This window comes from Neofelis nebulosa, chromosome 10, assembly GCF_028018385.1.
Source record: "Neofelis nebulosa isolate mNeoNeb1 chromosome 10, mNeoNeb1.pri, whole genome shotgun sequence".
In the NCBI taxonomy this organism is placed as follows: domain Eukaryota; kingdom Metazoa; phylum Chordata; class Mammalia; order Carnivora; family Felidae; genus Neofelis; species Neofelis nebulosa.
Genome location: NC_080791.1, coordinates 1,607,177 through 1,631,504, shown reverse-complemented (window position 1 = coordinate 1,631,504; position 24,328 = coordinate 1,607,177). Strand labels below are relative to the sequence as shown.

The 24,328-nt window shown below is 40.8% G+C and overlaps 1 protein-coding gene across 7 annotated transcripts in view; it reads right to left on the bottom strand.

Annotated features, from left to right (window-relative positions):
* The window catches only part of DYNC2H1 (dynein cytoplasmic 2 heavy chain 1), a 339,313-nt gene that overhangs the window by 84,318 nt on the left and 230,667 nt on the right, over window positions 1-24,328 (bottom strand). For all 7 annotated transcript variants that reach the window (XM_058686519.1, XM_058686520.1, XM_058686521.1 and 4 more), the window contains one exon: window positions 19,640-19,756. In XM_058686519.1, coding sequence (XP_058542502.1) covers window positions 19,640-19,756 — 117 coding nt within the window. The remainder of the gene's footprint in view (window positions 1-19,639; window positions 19,757-24,328) is intronic.

Sequence of the window (24,328 nt, the reverse complement as noted above, 5' to 3'; positions counted from 1 at the left end):
CAGAAAATGAGGGCAGGTGTGTCCCTTGGGCAGTACTTTGCCAGGCTCTAGGGGACATTATCACTGACTCATGCATTGGTCTATGTGACATCAAGGTCCTCTGAGATATGTGACTCGATGACACTGGTAAGACTGCGGTCTCTTGTACGTTTACCCGCGGTGTATACAACAATGACCAACAAGTGCACAGAGGCGGTGGTTTTTCCTGGTCACATGGCCATGTCTTTGTCCAACATACTTTTTCTAGGATATGGAAGATATTAAAAGACTCAACATACAATCATTTTAAAGAGCCAAAAAACAAACTAGAAACAGACACAACAGATAGGTAGTTCTACAAAGGTTACAGAAAAGGGGGTAATATCTTCATTTCCATGTAGTAGTAAGTTCACTTTCATCCTCTGGTAATTCTTCATTCTTCTCTAGATAATTATTTCCTAAAATCTTTCTGGGGCAGAAACTACCTTTCCTGAGTCTTAATCCCTATGATTAAGCCCAAACCAAGAGTTTACTCAACTCAAAGACAGAAATGAGTGTGTGACTTAAGGTTTCAGTTAAGGGAGTCCTTCATTCTCACGATCACGGGGAGGCTCGGGGAGAGCACACGGCTAACAAGAGACACTCCAGGGCCACGCAGATCCCACTGGGCCTCCAGATAAGAGACAATGCTTTCTTTCCAGCAGCCGGAAACTAAGAGACCCCAAGGTAGAGAACAGGTGCAGTGGTTCCGGGACAACAGGGGGACGGCTCTTTCTGTCTCTCTCTCTCTCTCTCTCTCTCTCTCTCTCTCTCACACACACACACACACACACACACACACACGTAACACATATATAAACGCGTTCTTAATCAGACACACGTAGGTAACACGTACATGTAATCTATATACAAACCCATTCCTAATCAGACACACGTATGTACTGCATACATGTAATGCATATTAGTATAAATGCATTCTTAATGAGAAGGGCAAAAGTTTGACATTCCTGGAAGAAACTATGTCTCTCCAGAAGTGGATTTCTGACAAGACTGTGGAAGGGAAAGGGGAGGAAGGGAACAAAAAAGGAAATAAAATAGGACTAAGTTCTAAGAGGAAGTTCAAGGGCAGAAAGAACCGACAGCCCATTACCAGGTCAGATGGCTGCTCTGTCATTTCATTTCACTGGTCAAACACAGCTTTACTAAATGTGGTAACGACTGACTATTCCTAGGATCTATGCCAAGGTCCTGAATGAACCAAAGGAATCCAAACCAGCCATGTTTGTTTATTTATTTATTTAGTTTTAATTTTTTTTTAAGTTTATTTATTTTTGAGAGAGAGAGACAGACCATGAATGGGGGAGGGGCAGAGAGAGAGCGAGACACAGAATCCAAAGCAGGCTCCAGGCTCTGAGATGTCAGCACAGAGCCCGACGCGAGGCTCGAACTCACAGACCGCGAGATCATGACCTGAGCTAAAGTCGGACGCTCAACTGAATGAACCACCCAGGCGCCCCAAACCAGCCACGGTCTTTTTTATTCAATATAGGAAATTTATTATCAAATTGGATTCCATACAACACCCAGTGCTCATCCCAAAAGGTGCCCTCCTCAATACCCATCACCCATCCTCTCCTCCCTCCCACCCCCCGTCAACCCTCAGTTTGTTCTCAGTTTTTAAGAGTCTCTTAGGCTTTGGCTCTCTCTCACTCTAACCTTTTTTTTCTTTTTCCTTCCCCTCCCCCATGGGTTTCTGTTATGCTTCTCAGGATCCACATAAGAGTGAAAACATATGGTATCTGTCTTTCTCTGTATGGCTTATTTCACTTAGCATCACACTCTTCAGTTCCATCCACATTGCTACAAAGGGCCATATTTCGTTCTTTCTCATTGCCACGTAGTATTCCATTGTGTATATAAACCACAATTTCTTTATCCATTCGTCAGTTGATGGACACTTAGGCTCTTTCCACAATTTGGCTATTGTTGAGAGTGCTGCTATAAACATTGGGGTACAAGTGTCCCTATGCATCAGTACTCCTGTATCCCTTGGGTAAATTCCTAGCAGTGCTATTGCTGGGTCATAGGGTAGGTCTATTTTTAATTTTCTGAGGAACCTCCACACTGCTTTCCAGAGTGGCTGCACCAATTTGCATTCCCACCAACAATGCAAGATGGTTCCGTTTCTCCATATCCTCTCCAGCATCTATAGTCTCCTGATTTGTTCATTTTGGTCACTCTGACTGGCGTGAGGTGATATCTGAGTGTGGTTTTGATTTGTATTTCCCTGATAAGGAGCAACGTTGAGCACCTTTTCATGTGCCTGTTGGCCATCCGGATGTCTTCTTTAGAAAAGTGTCTATTCATGTTTTCTGCCCATTTCTTCACTGGGTTATTTGTTTTTCGGGTGTGGAGTTTGGTGAGCTCTTTATAGATTTTGGATACTAGCCCTTTGTCCGATATGTCATTTGCAAATATCTTTTCCCATTCCATTGGTTGCCTTTTAGTTTTGTTGATTGTTTCCTTTGCTGTGCAGAAACTTTTTATCTTCATAAGGTCCCAGTAATTCATTTTTGCTTTTAATACCCTTGCCTTTGGGGATGTGTCGAGTAGGAGATTGCTACGGCTGAGGTCAGAGAGGTCTTTTCCTGCTTTCTCCTCTAGGGTTTTGATGGTTTCCTGTCTCACATTCAGGTCCTTTATCCATTTTGAGTTTATTTTTGTGAATGGTGTGAGAAAGTGGTCTAGTTTCAATCTTCTGCATGTTGCTGTCCAGTTCTCCCAGCACCATTTGTTAAAGAGACTGTCTTTTTTCCATTGGATGTTCTTTCCTGCTTTGTCAAAGATTAGTTGGCCATATGTTTGTGGGTCTAGTTCTGGGGTTTCTATTCTATTCCATTGGTCTATGTGTCTGTTTTTGTGCCAATACCATGCTGTCTTAATGATGACAGCTTTGTAGTAGAGGCTAAAGTCGGGGATTGTGATGCCTCTTGTTCTGGTCTTCTTCTTTAAATTACTTTGGATATTCGGGGCCTTTTGTGGTTCCATATGAATTTTAGGACTGCTTGTTCTAGTTTCGAGAAGAATGCTGGTGCAATTTTGATTGGGATTGCATTGAATGTGTAGATAGCTTTGGTTAGTATTGACATTTTGACACTATTTATTCTTCCAATCCATGAGCAGGGAATGTCTTTCCATTTCTTTATATCTTCTTCAATTACCGTCATAAGCTTTCTATAGTTTTCGGCATACAGATCTTTTACGTCTTTGGTTAGATTTATTCCTAGGTATTTTATGCTTCTTGGTGCAACTGTGAATGGGATCAGTTTCTTTATTTGTCTTTCTGTTGCTTCATTGTTAGTGTATAAGAATGCAACTGATTTCTGTACATTGATTTTGTATCCTGCAACTTTGCTGGATTCATGTATCAGTTCTAGCAGACTTTTGGTGGAGTCTGTCAGATTTCCCATGTATAGTATCATGTCATCTGCCAAAAGTGAAAGCTTGACTTCATCTTTGCCAATTTTAATACCTTTGATTTCCTTTTGTTGTCTGATTGCTGATGCTAGAACTTCCAACACTATGTTAAACAACAGCGGTGAGAGCGGGCATCCCTGTCGTGTTCCTGATCTCAGGGGAAAAGCTCTCAGTTTTTCCCCATTGAGGATGATGTTAGCTGTGGGCTTTTCATAAATGGCTTTTATGATGTTTAAGTATGTTCCTTCTATCCCGACTTTCTCAAGGGTTTTTATTAAGAAAGGGTGCTGAATTTTGTCAAATGCCTTTTCTGCCTCGATTGACAGGATCATATGGTTCTTCTCTTTTCTGTTATTAATGTGATGTATCACGTTGATTGATTTGCGAATGTTGAACCAGCCCTGCATCCCAGGAATGAATCCCACTTGATCATGGTGAATAATTCTTTTTATATGCTGTTGAATTCGATTTGCTAGTATCTTATTGAGAATTTTTGCATCCATATTCATCAGGGATATTGGCCTGTAGTTCTTTTTTACTGGGTCTCTGTCTGGTTTAGGAATCAAAGTAATACTGGCTTCATAGAATGAGTCTGGAAGTTTTCCTTCCCTTTCTATTTCTTGGAATAGCTTGAGAAGGATAGGTACTATCTCTGCTTTAAATGTCTGGTAGAACTCCCCTGGGAAGCCATCTGGTCCTGGACTCTTATTTGTTGGGAGATTTTTGATAACCCAATTCCATTTCTTCGCTGGTTATGGGTCTGTTCAAACTTTCTATTTCCTCCAGATTGAGTTTTGGAAGAGTATGGGTGTTTAGGAATTTGTCCATTTCTTCCAGGTTGTCCAGTTTGTTGGCATATAATTTTTCATAGTATTCCCTGATAATTGTTTGTATCTCTGAGGGATTGGTTGTAATAATTCCATTTTCATTCATGATTTATCTATTTGGGTCATCTCCCTTTTCTTTTTGAGAAGCCTGGCTAGAGGTTTGTCAATTTTGTTTATTTTTTCAAAAAACCAATCTTGGTTTCGTTGATCTGCTCTACCGTTTTTTTAGATTCTATATTGTTTATTTCTGCTCTGATCTTTATTATTTCTCTTCTTCTGCTGGATTTAGGCTGCCTTTGCTGCTCTGCTTCTATTTCCTTTAGGTGTGCTGTTAGATTTTGTATTTGGGATTTTTCTTGTTTCTTGAGATAGGCCTGGTTTGCAATGTATTTTCCTCTCAGGACTGCCTTCGCTGCATCCCAAAGCGTTTGGATTGTTGTATTTTCATTTTCATCTGTTTCCATATATTTTTTAATTTCTTCTCTAATTGCCTGGTTGACCCACTCATTCTTTAGTAGAGTGTTCTTTAACATCCATGCTTTTGGAGGTTTTCCAGACTTTTTCCTGTGGTTGATTTCAAGCTTCATAGCATTGTGGTCTGAAAGTATGCATGGTATGATTTCAATTCTTGTATACTTATGAAGAGCTGTTTTGTGACCCAGTATGTGACCTATCTTGGAGAATGTTCCATGTGCACTCGAGAAGAAAGTATATTCTGTTGCTTTGGGATGCAGAGTTCTAAATATATCTGTCAAGTCCATCTGGTCCAATGTATCATTCAGGGCCCTTGTTTCTTTATTGACCGTGTGTCTAGATGATCTATCCATTGCTGTAAGTGGAGTGTTAAAGTCCCCTGCAATTACCACATTCTTATCAATAAGGTTGCTTATGTTTATGAGTAATTGTTTTATATATTTTGGGGGCTCCCATATTCGGCGCACAGACATTTATAATTGTTAGCTCTTCCTGATGGATAGACCCTGTAATTATTATATAATGCCCTTCTTCATCTCTTGTTACAGCCTTTAATTTAAAGTCTGGTTTGTCTGATATAAGTATGGCTACTCCAGCTTTCTTTTGGCTTCCAGTAGCATGATAAATAGTTCTCCATCCCCTCACTCTCAATCTGAAGGTGTCCTCAGGTCTAAAATGAGTCTCTTGTAGACAGCAAATAGATGGGTCTTGTTTTTTTATACATTCTGATACCCTGTGTCTTTTGGTTGGTGCATTTAGTCCATTTATATTCAGTGTTATTATAGAAAGATATGGGTTTAGAGTCATTGTGATGTCTATGTTTTATGCTTGTAGCGATGTCTCTGGTACTTTGTCTTACAGGAGCCCCCTTAGGATCTCTTGTAGGGCTGGTTTAGTGGTGATGAATTCCTTCAGTTTTTGTTTGTTTGGGAAGAGCTTTATCTCTCCTTCTATTCTAAATGACAGACTTGCTGGATAAAGGATTCTCGGCTGCTTATTTTTTCTGTGCATCACATTGAAGATCTCCTGCCATTTCTTTCTGGCCTGCCAAGTTTCAGAAGAGAGATCGGTCATGAGTCTTATAGGTCTCCCTGTATATGTTAGGGCATGTCTATCCCTCACTGCTTTCAGAGTTTTCTCTTTATCCTTGTATTTTGCCAGTTTCACTATGGTATGTCGTGCAGAAGATCGATTCAAGTTACGTCTGAAGGGAGTTCTCTGTGCCTCTTGGATTTCAATGCCTTTTTCCTTCCTCAGATCAAGGAGGTTCTCAGCTATTATTTCTTCAAGTACCCCTTCAGCACCTTTCCCTCTCTCTTCCTCCTCTGGAATACCAATTATGCAAATATTATTTCTCTTTAGTGCATCACTTAGTTCTCTAATTTTCCCCTCATACTCCTGGATTTTTTTATCTCTCTTTTTCTCAGCTTCCTCTTTTTCCATAATTTTATCTTCTAGTTCACCTATTCTCTCCTCTGCCTCTTCAGTCCGAGCTGTGGTCATTTCCATTTTATTTTGCATCGCGTTTAAAGCGTTTTTCAGCTCCTCCTGACTGTTCCTTAGTCCCTTGATGTCTGTAGCAATAGATTCTCTGCTGTCCTCTATACTGTTTTCAAGCCCAGCGATTAATTTTATGACTATTATTCTAAATTCACTTTCTGTTATATTATTTAAATCCTTTTTGATCAGTTCATTAGCTGTTGTTATTTTCTGGAGATTCTTTTGAGGGGAATTCTTCCGTTTGGTCATTTTGGATAGTACCTGGAGTGGTGCGGGACTGTGGGGCACTTCCCCTGTGCTGTCTTGAATAACTTGCGTTGGTGGGCGGGGCCGCAGTCAGACCTGATGTCTGCCCCCAGCCCACCGCTGGGGCCACAGTCAGACTGGTGTGTGCCTTCTCTTTCCCTCTCCTAGGGGCAGGATTCACTGTGGGGTGGCGTGGCCTGTCTGGGCTACTTGCACACTGCCAGGCTTGTGGTGCTGGGGATCTCGAGTATTAGCTGGGGTGGGTAGGCAAGGTGCACGGGGGCAGGAGGGGCAGGCTTAGCTCGCTTCTCCTTAGGCGATCCACTTCAGGAGGGACCCTGTGGCAGCGGGAGGGAGTCAGACCCGCTGCCAGAGGGGTGGCTCCACAGAAGCACAGCGTTGGGTGTTTTCGAGGAGCGAGCAAGTTCCCTGGCAGGAACTGGTTCCCTTTGGGATTTTGGCTGGGGGATGGGCGGGGGAGATGGCGCTGGCGAGCGCCTTTGTTCCCCGCCAAACTGAGCTCTGTCGTCCGGGGGCTCAGCAACTCTCCCTCCCTTTGTCCTCCATCCTTCCCACTCTCTGAGCAGAGCTGTTAACTTATAACCTCCCAGATGTTAAGTCCCGCTTCCTGTCGGAACACACTCCAGCGGGCCCCGCTGCTTTTGCCAGCCAGACTCGGGGGCTCTGCTTCAGCCATGTCTTAATGCTCGTTTCATTTAGTTTAGATCCATTTAGTTTCATTTGGTTCAGTTACCATTAGTTACAATTATTATTAATGGAGCAAGCAGAGCTCAACCAGGACAGGTGGGTGTCATCATCCAATAAACTGCTGAAGAACTAAAGTACAGGGGCAGCCCCGGTAGTGACACTGACAGCAAGCAAGGCCAAGGCTGAACAACAAGGGAGGGGAGCAGCTGTTACATCTTCTGAGAAGAAAACGACAGGAAGCTAGGGAGAGCTAACATAAAAAAAAAAAAAAAAAAGAAAGGAGTTTTTGTTTCAGGTATCAATTATTTGCTAATTTCCTAATGCCTTGAAAATGTCATAGCTTTTTTTTTTTTTTAACGTTTATCTATTTTTGAGACAGAGAGAGACAGAGCATGAATGGGGGAGGGTCAGAGAGAGGGAGACACAGAATCTGAAACAGGCTCCAGGCTCTGACCTGTCAGCACAGAGCCCGACGCGGGGCTTGAACTCACGAACCGCAAGATCATGACCTGAGCCAAAGTCGGACGCTTAACCGACTGAGCCACCCAGGCACCTTGAAAATGTCATAGCTTTTATGTACCAACCAAAGATGTCCACAAAAGCAAACCCAGCAGCAGTCCCAGGGAGGAAGGCACAGCACTGGCGGATGTCGCTGTGAATGGCTCTTTCCCCACTGTCCTTACCCCTAGGTTCCCTGACAGCCATTTTCACATCAAACGTGGGTATGCACAATAACGTGGTACGTGTTTTTTGAAAAACCATTTGTCCCTTGTACAAAACAGAACATTAACAAGACCGTATTGACTCCTAGGCAAGAATCTTTCACAGGCGATCTGCCCCGTGACTGCGCCAGGGGAACGCAGCAGACAAGGAAAGGATGACAGAGCCACAAGTCGCACACTGAGAGACTGAACGCAGACCACGGTATCGAAGGACAGGAATGACTAACATTCTAGCATAGGGACTATGTGCCAGGCGCACCATGACTTTCCATGTGAAGTTATCTTGTTACATACTAACAGTTTCAGCAATTCAAAAAGCAGAGAGAGAAGAGTGGATTCTGAACAAGGAAAAAACGTCACTGGATCTGAAAATCTCTAACTGGCTGAGCAGTCTTTTCTTCCACGCCCTCCTCAAAATGAGGTATTTTTTCACGACAATAAAATGCTTTGGTTTGCTGATGTGCATGACAGACTCTCAGAAACACAAGACAGCACAAGATGCTGGTGTGAGTGCGCGTTGTTTGCAAGTCTGAGAAAAGCCAACATCCTAACGCAGCAAGCGAACTGGTTCATGACTTTCAGAGTAAATGGAGCACTCAGGTTTCAACGGTCAGGGCACAGAGCCAGTGAGAAACCATTCCAACACTGAATGCATTACTTAACAGAGAAGGACAGTCCACAAAGTGCAGTCACTTACAGGACACATACACATGGTTTTTGCAACCGCTCAAAGTAAGAAATAGAGAATTTCAGCTTCTATTTTCTGCCGTAAACAACTATGTTGAATAAAGTATTAAAGCATGTTCTTCCACACACCCAAAAGCAACCTTGAGAGAAGGAAGAATTATTCAAACAACGAAGTGCTGAGTATTCAATTTTCATCTTTATTAATTTCATCCCGAATGCAAACACAAGGTATTCTGGATTAGAGATATCACTTACTAATTACCTCACAATAAGAAATAAGTGTGCTGTTACTGTCCTTGTACCTTGACCAAGGCCTTCCTTTTGGGGTGGCCAGGTGAGCCAGACGCCCCTGGGTGAGGTACAGAGGGGACGGGAGACCGGTCATGCTCTGCTTCTACAGACTTCCTCTTCTCCTCCAAAGACGGAGTTCTAGGAGATGCAACGGGCTTGAATTCTAACCAACACTGTGGTGTGCAAATAAAATCTCTCCAGGAGCCAAGTGATCTAAGAGATGACTCAGTTTTGGGCTTTATCCCTTTTGACCTTTAAAAACCCAGAGAGATAATGCTCTGGTCTCTCCAGCATCTTGGGGCTTAGGAACTGATTCAAGGTCTAACCTGTGGTCCTCTCAGAGAAATAAGAGAGGTTTTATTATCCCTTCTGTTCAGAGCAATTTTGTAGACAAATGTCTACAAAGCTAAGTCTCATGGTATGTGAAATAAGAATCGGGCTCTTTTTGGGGTGACACGGAGAAATCTAGAAAGGGTTTTTTATGCGCCGGCACTGCAAGTGAGACAACGACAAGCACGGCCCTGAGGTCACTGGGGCTGGTGACCCTGAGCTTTCACATTCATAATCACGGGTTGTGAGACCAGACATGAGGTCCACTATCTGGTCAATGGAGAGGATAAAAGACGCCCCCCCCCCCACCCCCGCATTAAAATCCTGAATGATTACACTTTCAGCAGAAGAGTCAAAGAGAAATAAACTGCCTTCACCTGTGCCCCAAGGACTATGAGGGAAAGTGCGTATCAAAATTTGGTAGTAACTGTGGAGTGGTGAGTGTGTATGTAGGACTCTCTCCTCAAACAATAATTGTCACAGTTGGAACTTTAACATTAGTTTGTATGCACGACTTTGGAGGTTGTAATGAACTTCAAGAGGATAATTTAATTTGTATAGTTCCAGATTAGAGATATCTCAAAGTATTTGAAGGGTGCATGATGCTGACCCAACCTAAACCAAACCCTAAGCCTACATTCTAAACTGAATGGTTCAATACGTTTTAATTCCAGGCTACAAATAGCTCCTTTGTAAGTCATGTTACCAAAATAATTACATGTCACAGCTTAACAAAAACCCAAATACTATATAAGTAAATAAGGCACTGCCATCAAATTATCATATACAATGTAGAGAAGAATCAAATCCACAAAGACTTCAGATATAGGAATAATCACAACAAACCATAAAGCAATTATGGTAAATGTTTCTAGAACTGACAGAGATTCTTAAAATAAACATCTGGAAAAGAAACAAACTTTTAAAAATTAAAAATTATTGGGGTGCCTGGGTGGCTCAGTCAGTTAAGCTTCCAACTTCAGCTCAGGTCATGATCTCATGGTTCATGGGTTCGAGCCCTGCATCAGGCTCTGTTTTGAGAGCCTGGAGCCTGCTTCAGATTCTGTGTCTCCTTCTCTCTCTGTCCCTCCCCTGCTCGTGCTCTGTCTCTCTCTCAATAATAAATAAGCATCAAAAAATGTTATTAAATAAAAATAGTAAGAGTTAAAATGTAAAACTTCCATACTAGATTACATCTGACTGAGTAGAGAGGGAGTGGACCGGAAGACACATGTGTAGAGTTTATTAAGAATGTATCACAAGGACACCAGGAAGTGGGAAATAAGAGAACTAATAAGACACACGGTGAGTAAAGAGAAGAGGGTGGGCCGACTCCTGACTCAGGTTCCAGAAGAGGAGGAGTAGAGCAGAGTGAAGAGTCCAACTGACCTTGCCCACAGATGAACAGGAGCAATCTAAATTCAAAACCCCATTAAATCTTAAGCAAGATTTCAAAATGAATGAATTAAAGAGAGAAAGAAAACAAATCCATGCTGAGTCTCAGTAAAACTGCAGAAAACCAAGGCAAAGAGATCTTAAAAGCAGTATGAAAGTAAACATAAATCAAAGGAGCAAAAATGGACTTCTTAGCAGCAAAAGCAGAGAGCAGAAAAGAGCAGAATCATCTCACTGTACCTTCAATATAATGAGACAGTAACTGTTAATATGGAAAAATAAACATTTGAAAACAGAGGATGGGGCGCCTGGTGGCTCAGTTGGTTGAATGTCCAACTTCGGCTCAGGTCATGATCTCACAGTTTGTGATTTCAGGCCCCGCGTCGGGCTCTGTGCTGACAGCTTGGAACCCCGGAGACTGCTTCGGATTCTGTGTCTCCCTCTCTCTGCCCCTCCCCTGCTCATGCTCGGTCTCTCTCTCAGAAGTAAACAAACATTTAAAAAATATATAAAAACAGAGGATACATTAAAGGCATTTTCAGAGAAATAAGGATGCAAAGAGTTTCCCACCAAAGGACTCCTGTGACTTCAGGAAGAAGGGGAGGACAGTCACCCGAAATGTCCTGGAGGCAGGAAGGAGTACAGGACAGTGAAGGCATGGGACCCGGTCAGAACAAGCATGAAGTGGAAACAACAGCCAAGACTTAAACACGTAACAGTAACTCCATATGAGGCTGGGGTTGTGTATAATGTTCTCAGCTTCTTCAATTCTCTTCCATATAAGTAAATATATTTACATTAACTTTGATAAGCTAAGTTGGTACGATAAACTAACTAGGATGCCACTAAAAAGGTAGAAAGCATGTACAATTTGTAAACTGTGAGAGAAAGATATCAGAGAAAACAATCAGTCCAATGGAAGATTAACAAAGGAATGAAAAGAAGAAAAATACAAGACATAATAATACAAAGTAATCCAAAGTAATATTAAATAGATGAAATGATCCACTTAAAGATCACAAAAAGACCACCTATGGGCTCTTTGTAAGATGCACACATATAAAAAGGTCCGAAAGCTGAGAACAGAAGTATGAAATAAGATAGAGCTAACCAAGAATAATTAAAAGAAGGTTCATGCAGATTTACTAATATCAGAAGAAAAACACTTTAAGAGTTACAGAAAAGTTTAACCTATCAAGAGATAGTGTTCTGATTTTACATAACTCAAAAAGTGACAGTAAAAAACCATTTTATAAATGTATGAGTCGTGAACAAAACACTTAAAAAACTTAATTTTGGGGTGCCTGGGTGGCTCAGTCGGTTAAGCGATTAATTCCGGTGCGGTCAGTTCGAGCCCCATATGGGGTTTTGTGCTGATGGCTCAGAGCCTGGAGCCTGCTTCAGATTCTGTGACTCCCTCTCTCTCTGCCCCTTCCCTGCTCATGCTCTTTCTCTCTCAAAAATAAACATTAAAAAAAAAGTTAAAAAACTTAACATAATTTCAACATGGCAGTCAACCACAGCAGAACACATATTCTTTTCAAAGATAACACAAAATAAATGTTTCATAATGATATATAATGGGCCATAAAGCAAGTCTCAACAAGTTTCAAAGATACGTGTCATAGGACAGCATTCTCTGATCACAAAGAGTAGAAATCTGCGACTAAAAGTAAACAGGAAAGCCACTTATGAATAAAAACGCATGAAAGAAGTATAAATCATAACACAACTTAGAAACTGTTTAAAAGTGAGTAGCAATGAAAACATAAAAGTAAAAATTTGAGGGGTACAGTTGCAAGAGTGTTTAAATTAGGAATAGGAGGAGGGGGATCACTGAAGCAAACACCCAGTCAAGAAGCAAACACAACAGAAGGAAGAACGAACGAAGAGCATGCCTGGCTTGTGGAGGGAGGTTGTTTCTCAGCTCCCATCCGCCCACTTTGCTTTTCTTCCTGTAGCTCTGTGATGCCCAGGCTGAGACTCCCGCAAATTGAGGGTTTCTTGCCAGCTGAGGCCCAGTGAGGTTCAGCCACGTGGAATTTGCAGAGGAGAAGGGAAAACCCAGGGGCTTCTCCTGGGGGTGCTCCCGGCACCAGTCTTACAGTACCCCCAGCAACAGAGGTTCCAGCACTTCTGAGGGGGCAGCGCCCTCCTGCACCTGAGTCCCCGCCCCTCCATGGGCCCCTCCATGGGGCTCTGCCTGCCATTCACCCCAGACTCCTCCCTGCTGTCCCCCAGCCCAAACAAAAGGTGGTTGCTTCTTGCAAACATGTGCTTCCAACTCTTCCTTTTTCTTTTCTGGCCATGCAACGTATGTATAACCAATTCCCTTGTATTAAATCATCTGTTGAAATACCTAGTGTGTTTTCTACTGTGCTGTCTGCAATGGGGCAGAGAGAATCTAAGTTAATGTAAGCTACACATTCCTTGTTGTCAAAAGGAGTGAAACCTGTGAGGGTCTGGGGGAAGGAGAGTGGGAGTGGTGGTGGGTAAAGCTTTACTAAGAATTAAATTCCAAAGGACATCTTTCACCTGGAGAATCAATGAGACAGGAGATCATACTTGCTGAATTTTAGATGTTTTAGGAAGAAAAAAAAAAAGCCACAAAACAAAATAGCTCTAAGTACAACTGAGAAATGTTTTTATCCAACAAAGGTATATATTATAGATATATTCCCTACCTTAAATTTTCTAAAACTAGGACATAGTCATCATATTTTATAGGATTTCACCTTAATTAAAAGGGAAGAAAGTCGAAAAGCAGTCTGAGAAGAAATAATATATTTAAAAGATAATTTTAGTTTAAGAATATAAGAAAGTACTAGTCTTATTGTTTATTCTAGAATTCTCTATTTTACTTTAATTGCAATGCATTATTTTAAAATTAAGCTATTGGGCCTAAAAGATTAATTTGACAAACATACAATCTACCATCTGAAAAAAGAAATAGTAAAATAGTTACGAGATCAACAGGTTCAATTATTGTTCAGAAAAAATTCCATCACCTATTTTTTTCCCAACAATTCTCCCAGCCTAAAAGAGGCAGTTTTCTGTGTACCTCTTATCATGTGGGTAATCACAGTGAGAGGTCGTGGGAGTTCTCAAGCCATGTAAAGGAGATGTAAATTGGTCAGAATGTCAGTAATTATCATCAGTTGTAACCATCAACCAGGTATTAAAAATTGATGAGAGGTAGCTCACTCATAATAAAAATTTCAAAGCATGAACTGATCTTTCAAATGCAAACATGCATAATATTGAATAAAACTGGCTTCTCTGTTATACTTTTCAGTATTTTGCTCATTAAATTGTTTTTCAAGTTACTATTTTTAGCAGAAATTCTAAGAAAAATGTCACAAAATAAGAGATGTTACTAAATTATGCATCTGAACTATTTAAAAAATGATGTGACATAAATTAATGATTAACAAACTGATGCTGAAAGTTACAATTACATATTTATATGCATTTTCTCCTGAAATAGATATAATCACTAATACAGTCACTAAAAATTTAGAGATTCCACCTCAAGCATGAAAGACTAAATTAAGAAAAGATCTTGAATATGGCCATGGTATCAGGACCATTAGGGCTTGTTATACTAAGTTTTACAAAGCTACAAATCTTTAAAGAACTGAGAACAAAAAAGTTTAATGTCTGAAGAGTTCATGCTTTCCAAACTGTTCACATCCATTTTTTATTAGATCGGCACCAGAGTCCTACAGGGATGGATTCTACGTGGGAGACGTCTTGGACGCATTTCTCTTGCTCCGCGCTCGCGCTGCCACAGCACTGGCGAATGACGTGTACCCACTGCAACCCTGTCCTGCAGAAGAGGCCTGACTGTCCATCCAGTCACTCTGCTCCAAGCATTCCTGTCCCTCACGGGTCAGACTAACACACATGGCACACTCTTCTATCTCTCTGCGACACCATACCTTGTCTTTAACCAAGAGGATTTCTTTTCTTTTTTTTTTTTTTTAAATTTTTTTTAACATTTATTTATTTTTGAGACAGAGAGAGACAGAGCATGAACGGGGGAGGGGCAGAGAGAGAGGGAGACACAGAACCTGAAGCAGGCTCCAGGCTCTGAGCCATCAGCCCAGAGCCTGATGCGGGGCTCGAACTCACGGACCGCGAGATCGTGACCCGAGCCGAAGTCGGACGCTCAACCGACTGAGCCACCCAGGCGCCCCTAACCAAGAGGATTTCTCGCTCATCATGTAACATTCCCTGGCTTCCTTTCAGCAGAATTAAGCATTCCTTCACCTGGGCTCCCCCAAAACATTGTAATACCTCTATTTTTGAGTATTATTATCAAATCTTAACAAACCATAGCACATAGCATCTAAGAGAAACATCAATAGATACTTGATGAATGAAAAATGAGTTAATGCATGAATGCAGAGAAGAGGTTGACGTCCCTTTTTAAGAAAAAGCTAACATAGAGTCCAGAAGTGATTCAATTAATGTCTCCTAGCTATTTAATGGGAAAAGATTAGGACCTGGGTGACTCCCTTATAATTACTTTTCAAAAAATTATTATTATTGCTTAGATATAGTTAACCTTTAAGTTTAGCTAGTAATTAACCATAACCTCATAGAAAAAATGATGAAAAACTAAAAAAGGAATGTAGTACTAAGTTGTTGCATTTGAAACATTTATATGCATAAATTTCAAAACTCTTACAAAACAGAATTCCTATTCCTAAGGGCCACATCTTAATTTGCCTGGTTTAAAATACGACCTTCATGAGAATTGTTGTGCAAGTTATAAATTAGTATTGGGAAACATGGAGAGGGAAAGGAGTAAAATGCAGGGATCTTATCTGGCCATCACTGGTGGCTGGCATGGTGAGCCTATTCAAGGATATGGAAACAGCCCTCGGAAACTCCTCATACACAAATCTGAGGTGGTTTGTGCACACAGCACTCAGGTCTGCTAGACTGTGAAAGAAGCTTAGAAGTAAGGTTGGATATGGAGCCATGTGGTGAAAAAGTCTTTTTCCCTTAGTAAAATTAATGTGATAATAATAAGAAATATGATTTGATAAAGTATCTATTAGAAGGAGAGTCAAATCTGGAGTTTTCTGTTATCCATATGAGAGAACAGAAGTCTAAATTATGACAATAAATTCAGGAAGGAAACGGAAGAGATAAAAAACAAATTGTAGCAGAATGAAGTGTAAGATACTTGCTACATTAATATGGCCAGTATGAGTTTAACATAATGGTAATTTTGAAATAATGTATATTTATCTTACAAACAAAAATTAGAATGAAATTTTAAAAGTTACGCTTGTTTCCAGACAGGAGAGCAAACTATGTCCCACCTGCGAATCCTGTCTTGGACACAACAAGAGAACACTACACCAGAAGATGGGATCCTGAGAATGGGGACATCTGGGAGACCTTTGTAAACAGTAGGGTACGGTGACCCACCGCTGAAGAGGGCTGGGCCCCAGGCTGGGGCGAGGCAAGAGAGAATTCAGGGTTGCTGACTTTATCACTGCCCTGAATGGATCACTGTCCAACACGTCACCACTTCAGGGCTAAAAACAGCAATATGCAGCCACAGTCATGGATAGCAAGGTAGTTGATATGATACAGCATGTAGTCCAGCTGGTGTTGGAAACGGAGCTAAACAGGTTCCAGTACAAAGGCTGGCACTTGGAATTACAAGGGCTCAGATTATCAAACAAACAGATACAAACAAATCCACACCTGTTTATACTATGGTAAAACGTAAGGATATAAGAGACAGAACATTCTTAGAAGAAAAATACTAATCAGTTACAAAGAAATAAGAATTGGATTAACAGTGAACTTCCTCAATAAAAAGACCTAATAACCTTATACGTAAAGGAGCTAGTAAAAGAAGAACAAACAATCCCAAAATCAATAGAGGGAAGAAAATATAAGATGAGAACAGACATAAATGATATAGAAACTAACAAAAAAATAGATCAATGAAACCAGGAGGTGGTTCTTTGAAAACTCTTAGCCAGACTCATCAGAAGAGAGAGAGAGAGAGAGAGAGAGAGAGAGAGAGAGAGAGACACAAAGGACTCAAAACCAGAAATGAAACAGGAGTAGTAACAACTGACAGCACAGAAATACAAAGGATTATAAAAGAATATTATGAAAAATTATATGCCAACAAATTGGACAACTTAGAAGAAATGGATAAAGTTCTAGAAACACATAACCTCCTAAAATTGAAGCAGGAAGAAATAGAAAATTTGAACAGACCGATTACCAGCAGTGAAACTGAATCAGTAATCAAAAAACTCCCAACAAACAAAGTCCAGGACGAGATGGCTTCACATATCAATTCTACCAAACGTTTAAAGAAGAGTTAATACCTCTTCTTCTCCAACTACTACAAAAAATAGAAAAGGAAGAAAAATTTTTATATTCATTCTATGAGCCCAGCATGACCCTGACACCAAATCCAGATAAAGACAAGAAAAATAAGAACTATAGGCCCATAACTCTGATGAGCATCAATATAAAAATCCTCAACAAAGTATTAGCAAACTGAATCCAATTCCACATTAAAAAAATCATTCATCACAACCAAGGAGGATTTATTCCTGGGATGCAAGACTGGTTCAGTATTTACAAATCAATCAACATGATACACCACATCAACAAGACAAAGGATAAAAACCACAAGATCCTTTCAATAGATGCAGAAAAAGCATCTGACAAAGTACAACATCTGTCCATGATAAAAACCCTCAAGGAAGCAGATTTAGAGGGAAAATACCTCCACATAATAAAGGCCTTACATAAGAACATGCACAGGTAACACCGTACTCAAGGGTGAACAACTGAGAGCTTTTAGCCTACGTTCAGGAAGAAGACAAGGATGCCCACTCTCACCACTTCTATTCAATACACTACTGGAAGTCAGTCACAGCATTCAGACCAGAAAAAAAAATAAAAGGCATCTGACTTCGTAAGGAAGAAATAAACTTCCGCTATGTGCAGATGATACGATACCATATGTAGAAAACCCAAAGGACACCACCAAAAAAACTACTCAATAAATGAATTCAATAAGGTTGCAGGATAAGAAATCATAGAGAAATCAGGTGCAATTCTCTACACTGACAATGAAGTAACAGAAAGAGAAATGAAGAAAACAGTGCCATTTACAAGCGCACCAAAAATAACCAAATACCTAGGAATAAACTTAGCCAAGAAGGTCAATGACCTGTACTGTGAAAACCGGAAAGCAATGATGAAAGACACTGAGGATGGCATGGGAAGGAAAAAGGAAAAACATCCCGTGCTCATGGATTCAAAGAACAAATACTGTTAACGTGTGCAAACTACCCAAGGCAACAGACCGTGAGGTCTGTTTCTAGTCATGGTAGCATGCTTGTGCTCTCTCTCGCTTGCTCTCTTTCTGTGGCACACACACACACACCCCTAAGAACTTGAAACTGCCATCCAGCATGGCTGAGATACCCCGTTGATCCTGTCTTCGTAATGGAAAGTGGTCCTTATGCTCGATCCAGACAGACCTTGAGCAATGTTGAACACGCCTGTCTCTTCCACACCCACCCATCTGATGCCACCTGAGAGGACGCTGACTCTCCCGCAGCTCCCAGTGCCAGGACTACATTTCACACAAAAGAAAGTTCACACACGCTTAGTGCCTATGCACTTATAGATGTGAGTGCTGGCCAACCATTCTCCGTGATGTCTCACATTCAAGTTCACTTCACAAAGCAGAAGTCATTTGTTCTTCCCTGCTTCTGTTGCAGTTTATGATAAAACCAGTTCATGATTCATAAAGGCTGCAAATTAACCCAAAATGCATGGTCATTTTCTACTTCCTTCTTTCTTTAGTTTCAAACAATGTAAACACCACTCAGAAAGCTAAATCCAAACATAATACAAACATAATCCCAAAATTATAAAATACAATTCCTTCGTAAAATCAAGCCTTCTGAGAGAAAAAGGCAGTCAAATTTCCCTGTATAATAAAGGACTGTGGCACTAAATGCATTTAACTTCCCACACTTCCCCTCCTGGTTATTAATTTAAAGGAAAGCAAAGGCTGGTTTAAGAATAGTAACTCTCCTGTGAACCAGTACAAAGAATGGATCAGGACCATGACTCCATATCAGGAATACGAGCAAGGTGATTCCTTGTACGGCCCGGGCAGAGGGGAGCATGGCGCAGACACCAGGGCATGAAGCGCTGTCCCTGCTGGACGCCCCTCACACTGACTGTGTCGAGCTTTACCAGTGGGGCGATCCGAATGGAAGCAGTGATCCCGGTGAGCTGGGGTCAGTGCTTCCTGGGATTCCTGATGGTCCCCATGTGTTGAGAATGTCGTAACAACTCAAAATCACACTAGTGTAAGGTTTGAGGATTTTGAATTTTTAGAAGCTTTTAACCTTTTTCATAGGTTCTGAAATTAGCTCTATTTGACATCCCTCATTTTAAAAGGTTAGATCTGAGATAGAGGCATTTTTACACTAACAGTAAACTGATGGACTGTATAGTTTTGTTTTTGAATTCGAAAGAATAAATCCCTATTCAATAAGAACAGGAACCACAATATGCTAACGACTGCCTCGTGAGCAACTACTCCATCATCTACCGTAACTACCCTACAATACAAAACTAAGTGGGTTCCAGCCGATGAACTGTTTCTCCTCAGCACTGTCAGTCCTGTGAAACATACCACCTTCACCAGCAGGCGCTGACTTTACAGAAAGAGGAAAGACAATGACGTACAGCAGGTACAGGGGATGACCTGGCACGTCACCAGGATATGACAATCGCACGGGTCACCCCACTTCTTGGGCTGATCTGCTTCTGCTACTATTATGTCCCCACCTCCTTCCAGGACACTGGTGCACATAAGAGGCAGATCAACACAGAATTTTACCATCAGGGAAAATTTGGGGATAAAACTGGAAAAAAAGGACAGGGAGAAAAAAGGGGGCCCGATCCAAATACTGTTCCAGTACTAACCTGGTTTAGTTTCTTCCAGAGATTGAGGACAGGGCACAGTTCGTTAGACCAGATTTCTCTATCAAATTTGCAACCAGCTGTTACTGATCTGCCCAAGATCCTCAACTGTGAAATAACCTAAAATAAAAACATAATAAGCACAAATATTGAAAAGAGAGAAACAGTATGGGTCCAAAAATAGCTATATTTGTTTTATAAAAATAGAGACTAAATATAAACAAGTTTTAATCCCATTACCTCTATTCAATTGCCTTAACATGTAACTGATTTACTTAAGCAGTTAAAAAATAAAGAAAAATATATTTCAGTTTGATTGACTCAACTTTATAATTTCAACATGCTGATTGATTAAAGATCATTTTTCTGAAAAGAGGCAATGGTAGGAAAGATAGTAAACAGCATACCACACTACATCAAAGAGTGAAACAATTTTAAGTAATTATTTGTTGGTACAAATCATTACAAACCCAAGTTTTCACGCTCTGTATTAACGTTAAGTTGCCACGTAAATGTTTCCTCTGCACGAAGACTCTAATGAAAGACGCACAGATGGGGGCGGGGTGCAAACCAGGCGAGGTACGCAGTGCTTCCCACTGGGGGCGCCCCTTCCGCGACTTTCTGCTGATCCGCATCGAAATCCACTCACACACATGTCCTAACACCGTGCTCTGTGACATGGGCTTCGGCAACGATAACTGACTTGCTACTTCTCCAGCAACGAGGCAGAGGTAATGAGGGTACTGATACCGGGCTGGAGGTATCGGGGTGGGTACAAATCAGCGCGGTATCTGCGGGCTGCTCTTTACAAGCACTTCAACTCAATGTCAAAATTGTGCTCTCAGTGCTTCTTTGACATAAAATAAACCCAAAACGAGAGGCATGTGTTTTCCAAAGCTACTATTTTTAACACCAACCTTTGCAGCATGCTGACTACATTTCTGTTTTATTTTTTGAAAAATAAAAGATGTAGATTGCAAGATTTGAAAGATGTAGATTGTTTTTCCTTTTTTAACAGATTGGGCTATATTTCATATTTGTTGGATGCTTGTATTAGTAAAGTTCTTAACAAAATAAGGGCCATAAATCTTTCAAAATCAACACACTACTCAATTGTTAAACATCCACCATCATGCTGTAAAACTCAAGTTACTTCTAGAGCTTTTGATTGATTCTCCAATCTTGAAAAAATCATGGTGATTCAGGGTTTCATTTTCTTTGTTTTTCTGATAAATTATTTTCATTTGCTCTAGCTGAACCCTACAACAGCAGCTAATTCATCAACTTTGCCACACCACAAAACACCACTAGTTGGTAGTCAGAAGAAGTGCTATTTTAACTCTGGTAACATTCGCTATCACTTATTTGTATTTTAAATTTGTCAAACAAGCCAGAAAACAAATAAGGATGCAAAGGGATGTCTAAAGGAAAAGAGATGCAAACTTTTTTACAAGATGCTAAAAGCTATTTTAAGAATAAAATACTTGCCAGCTCAAAAGGCCATGCTTTCTGTCCTAGAAAAACAGTATGTGAGGTTTGCTTTTCCTAATAACACTATGATAATATACTATAATCTTTAACAAACAGATTAATAAAAAGAGAGTTCAAATACATAATGATATATTTTTACCATGAGAATAGACCTATAACTTAGAATTGTGGACCATCTTTTGTTTTTACAAAATCTCACATATTTATTTATCTTTTTAAAAAGCACAGGTAATAAAATCTTCCCATTATTTACATTTTAAACCAATTAAAAACTACTTTAGGGATGCCTGGGTGGCTCAGTTGGTTGAGTGTCGGACTTTGCCTCAGGTGATGACCTCACGGTTTGTGAGTTCAAACCCCGCATCAGGCTCTGTGCTGACAGCTCGGAGCCTGGAGCATGCTTCGGATTCTGTGTCTCCCTCTCTCTCTGCCCCTCCCCTGCCTGCACTCTGTCCCTCTGTCTCCCAAAAATAAATCAATATTTTTTAAGAAGTACTTTATTTGCTAACACTCCATTAAAATGGTGTCAAACAGGGTGGGATTCTCCACAAACAACACATTTACTTTGTTGTTTGTTTTGCCTTCTCTTGGCATAAAATGCTTCCCTGGCTTTCCTTTCCTTCCCTTGTCTTCTCTGTGGCTGACTTCGTCCAGTACTAATGTTACACTGACAGACTGCTTACATTTTCTAAGTCACCTCTGGTGTCATCCTTCTTGGAATGAGAGGGAATACAATATTTGAAAACAAATACTCTCAATTTACAGATGAGAAAATGGACTTTCAGAGAAACTGAACCGATTACATATTTGTTTCCAGGGATGTGTCAGACGAAACACCTGGAGAAATCCTGTAACACAGCACGTGTAAAACCACAATTACACAACAGAATCAACAAAAAAAACCTTTTAAGATTTATGACTGAAGTACCTGGAACATTAAGGGAAGCCTGTATTTTTACCATTAAGTATTTTATTTTAATCCAGTGTGGCTAGTGCAGCGTTCTCACAGCCTCATGCATACAATACCGTGATTCCATGCCCCTGAGTGAACCATGGTGGTGCAGCTCATCTAGACCTATGCATCCAGAAGGCAGCATCTGCCCTGTAACAGTGGCCCCTCCGAAAGGGCCTGGAGCTTGCGTTGCTGATTTACTTGCTATTATGCGTGACTTTCAGATTGACAGAAAAGTTGCACAAATAGTACAGAGAACTCCCTTCAGAGACTTCATCGTGCCCTCTACGTCAGCATCTTACAATCAGCGCACAATGATCAAAACCAGGAAACTAACAAAGGCACAGTACTACCAACTAAGCTATTACAAGCCCTATTTCAACCTCACCGATTTTTCCACGAATGTCCTTTTTCTGTTTGAGGAGAATCTGGGATCGTATTGAGTTGTAATTTATCCGTAGTCCCACCCAAAACAATGACAGTCAAGGAAAGGCTTTCATACCCTTGACACTGGTAAGCCATACTGGTCAATCACTCTGTAAAATGTCCCCTATGTGAGTCCAGTTCCTAAGGGTCAGAGTTCCAAAGTTAAGACCCAGAAACCCAGATTGGAAAGACTGGGACACACGGTTTGCTCCACCACGGCTTTGGGCTGACAGTGGGGGCTGCTGGAAACACCATCATCACGAACATTCCACACATCAACACCATCAAACTTCAGTGAATGAGACACTGGAAGAAAATTACAGCAGCAAAGGCTTATGTTTAAAAAGACACAAAGTTTAAAACTGAGCCAAACTTAAATAACAAAGTTGAAAATGGAGATGGAAGTAAAAGGAGAAAAAAATATTTAATGAAAAGACAACTGATAGAAAAGAGAGCAGATAAAAAACCAAAAGTCACGGGCACCTGGACGTCTCAGTCAGTTACGTGTCTGACTCTTGATTTTGGCTCAGGTCATGATCTCATAGTTTTGAGTTCTAGCTCTGTACCGCGCTCTGCACTGACAGAAGGGAACCTGTTTGGGATTCCCTCTCTCTCTCTCCCTGCCCCTCCGTGCTCATGCTCTCTCTCTTGAAAAAAAAAAAAAAAAGTCAGTTTACTGAAAGGACTAATAAAATCATGAGATTTCTGAGTATACTGGGTGATATAAGATACAGATAAAATGAGTTAAAAGTTTATTTTAAAAATACAATTTTTTGGGGCACCTGGGTGGCTCAGTCGGTTGGGCGTCCGACTTCAGCTCAGGTCACGATCTCGCGGTCCGTGAGTTCGAGCCCCGCGTCGGGCTCTGGGCTGATGGCTCGGAGCCTGGAGCCTGCTTCCGATTCTGTGTCTCCCTCTCTCTCTGCCCCTCCCCCGTTCACGCTCTGTCTCTCTCTGTCTCAAAAATAAATAAACATTAAAAAAAATTTAAAAAAAAAATAAATAAATAAAAATAAAATTTTTTTTAAAAAAATTAATGTTTATTTTTTGAGAGAGAGAGAGAGAGAGAGAGCAAGTGAGTGGGGGAGGGGCAGAGAGAGAGGGAGACACAGAATCCAAAGCAGGCTCTAGGCTCCAAGCTATCAGCACAGAGCCTGATGTGGGACTCAAACTCACTGACCATGAGATCATGACCTGAGCCGAAGTTGGACGCTTAACTGAGCCACCCAGGTGCCCCTTAAAATCCAATTTTAAAAGGAATATAATTAAAGATACAGGAGTGACTGAAAGACACTAATGAGATTATTTTGAATAGTTTTATGCCATAAAAAGTTACAAATTTGGCCAACAGAAATTCCTAGGAATATATAAACTAATAAAAGAGCCTCAAGAAATAACAGCAAAACTAAATCAGGGGCATAGTTTAAAAAATTAAATGACAAGTTAAAAACCACCGTCTTCACCGCAGACACCAGCAGTTCACTTGAGGGATCTGACGTCACAGGAGCTCAGATCGCACACGCACCCCTCAGGGACTAGAAACGAGGCAGCGATCCTTGAGTCAAGTAACAGAGACTAGGAAATACACTACCAGAAATAAAAGATGTTCAAAGATCAATTTTAATCCTGAACACAGACACAAATAAATATCAATCAACCTCTAAAAAAGACACACATGACAATTTTGAACGGATGGATTAATCACAGGAAATATAATTCACCACATAAACGGAGGAGAGGAAAAACTGGAATCCGCAATGGAAATCCTCTGTTCTGCCCCACCACCTGTAAGCTGGCTCATCTGCCGACACGCTTTGCCTAAC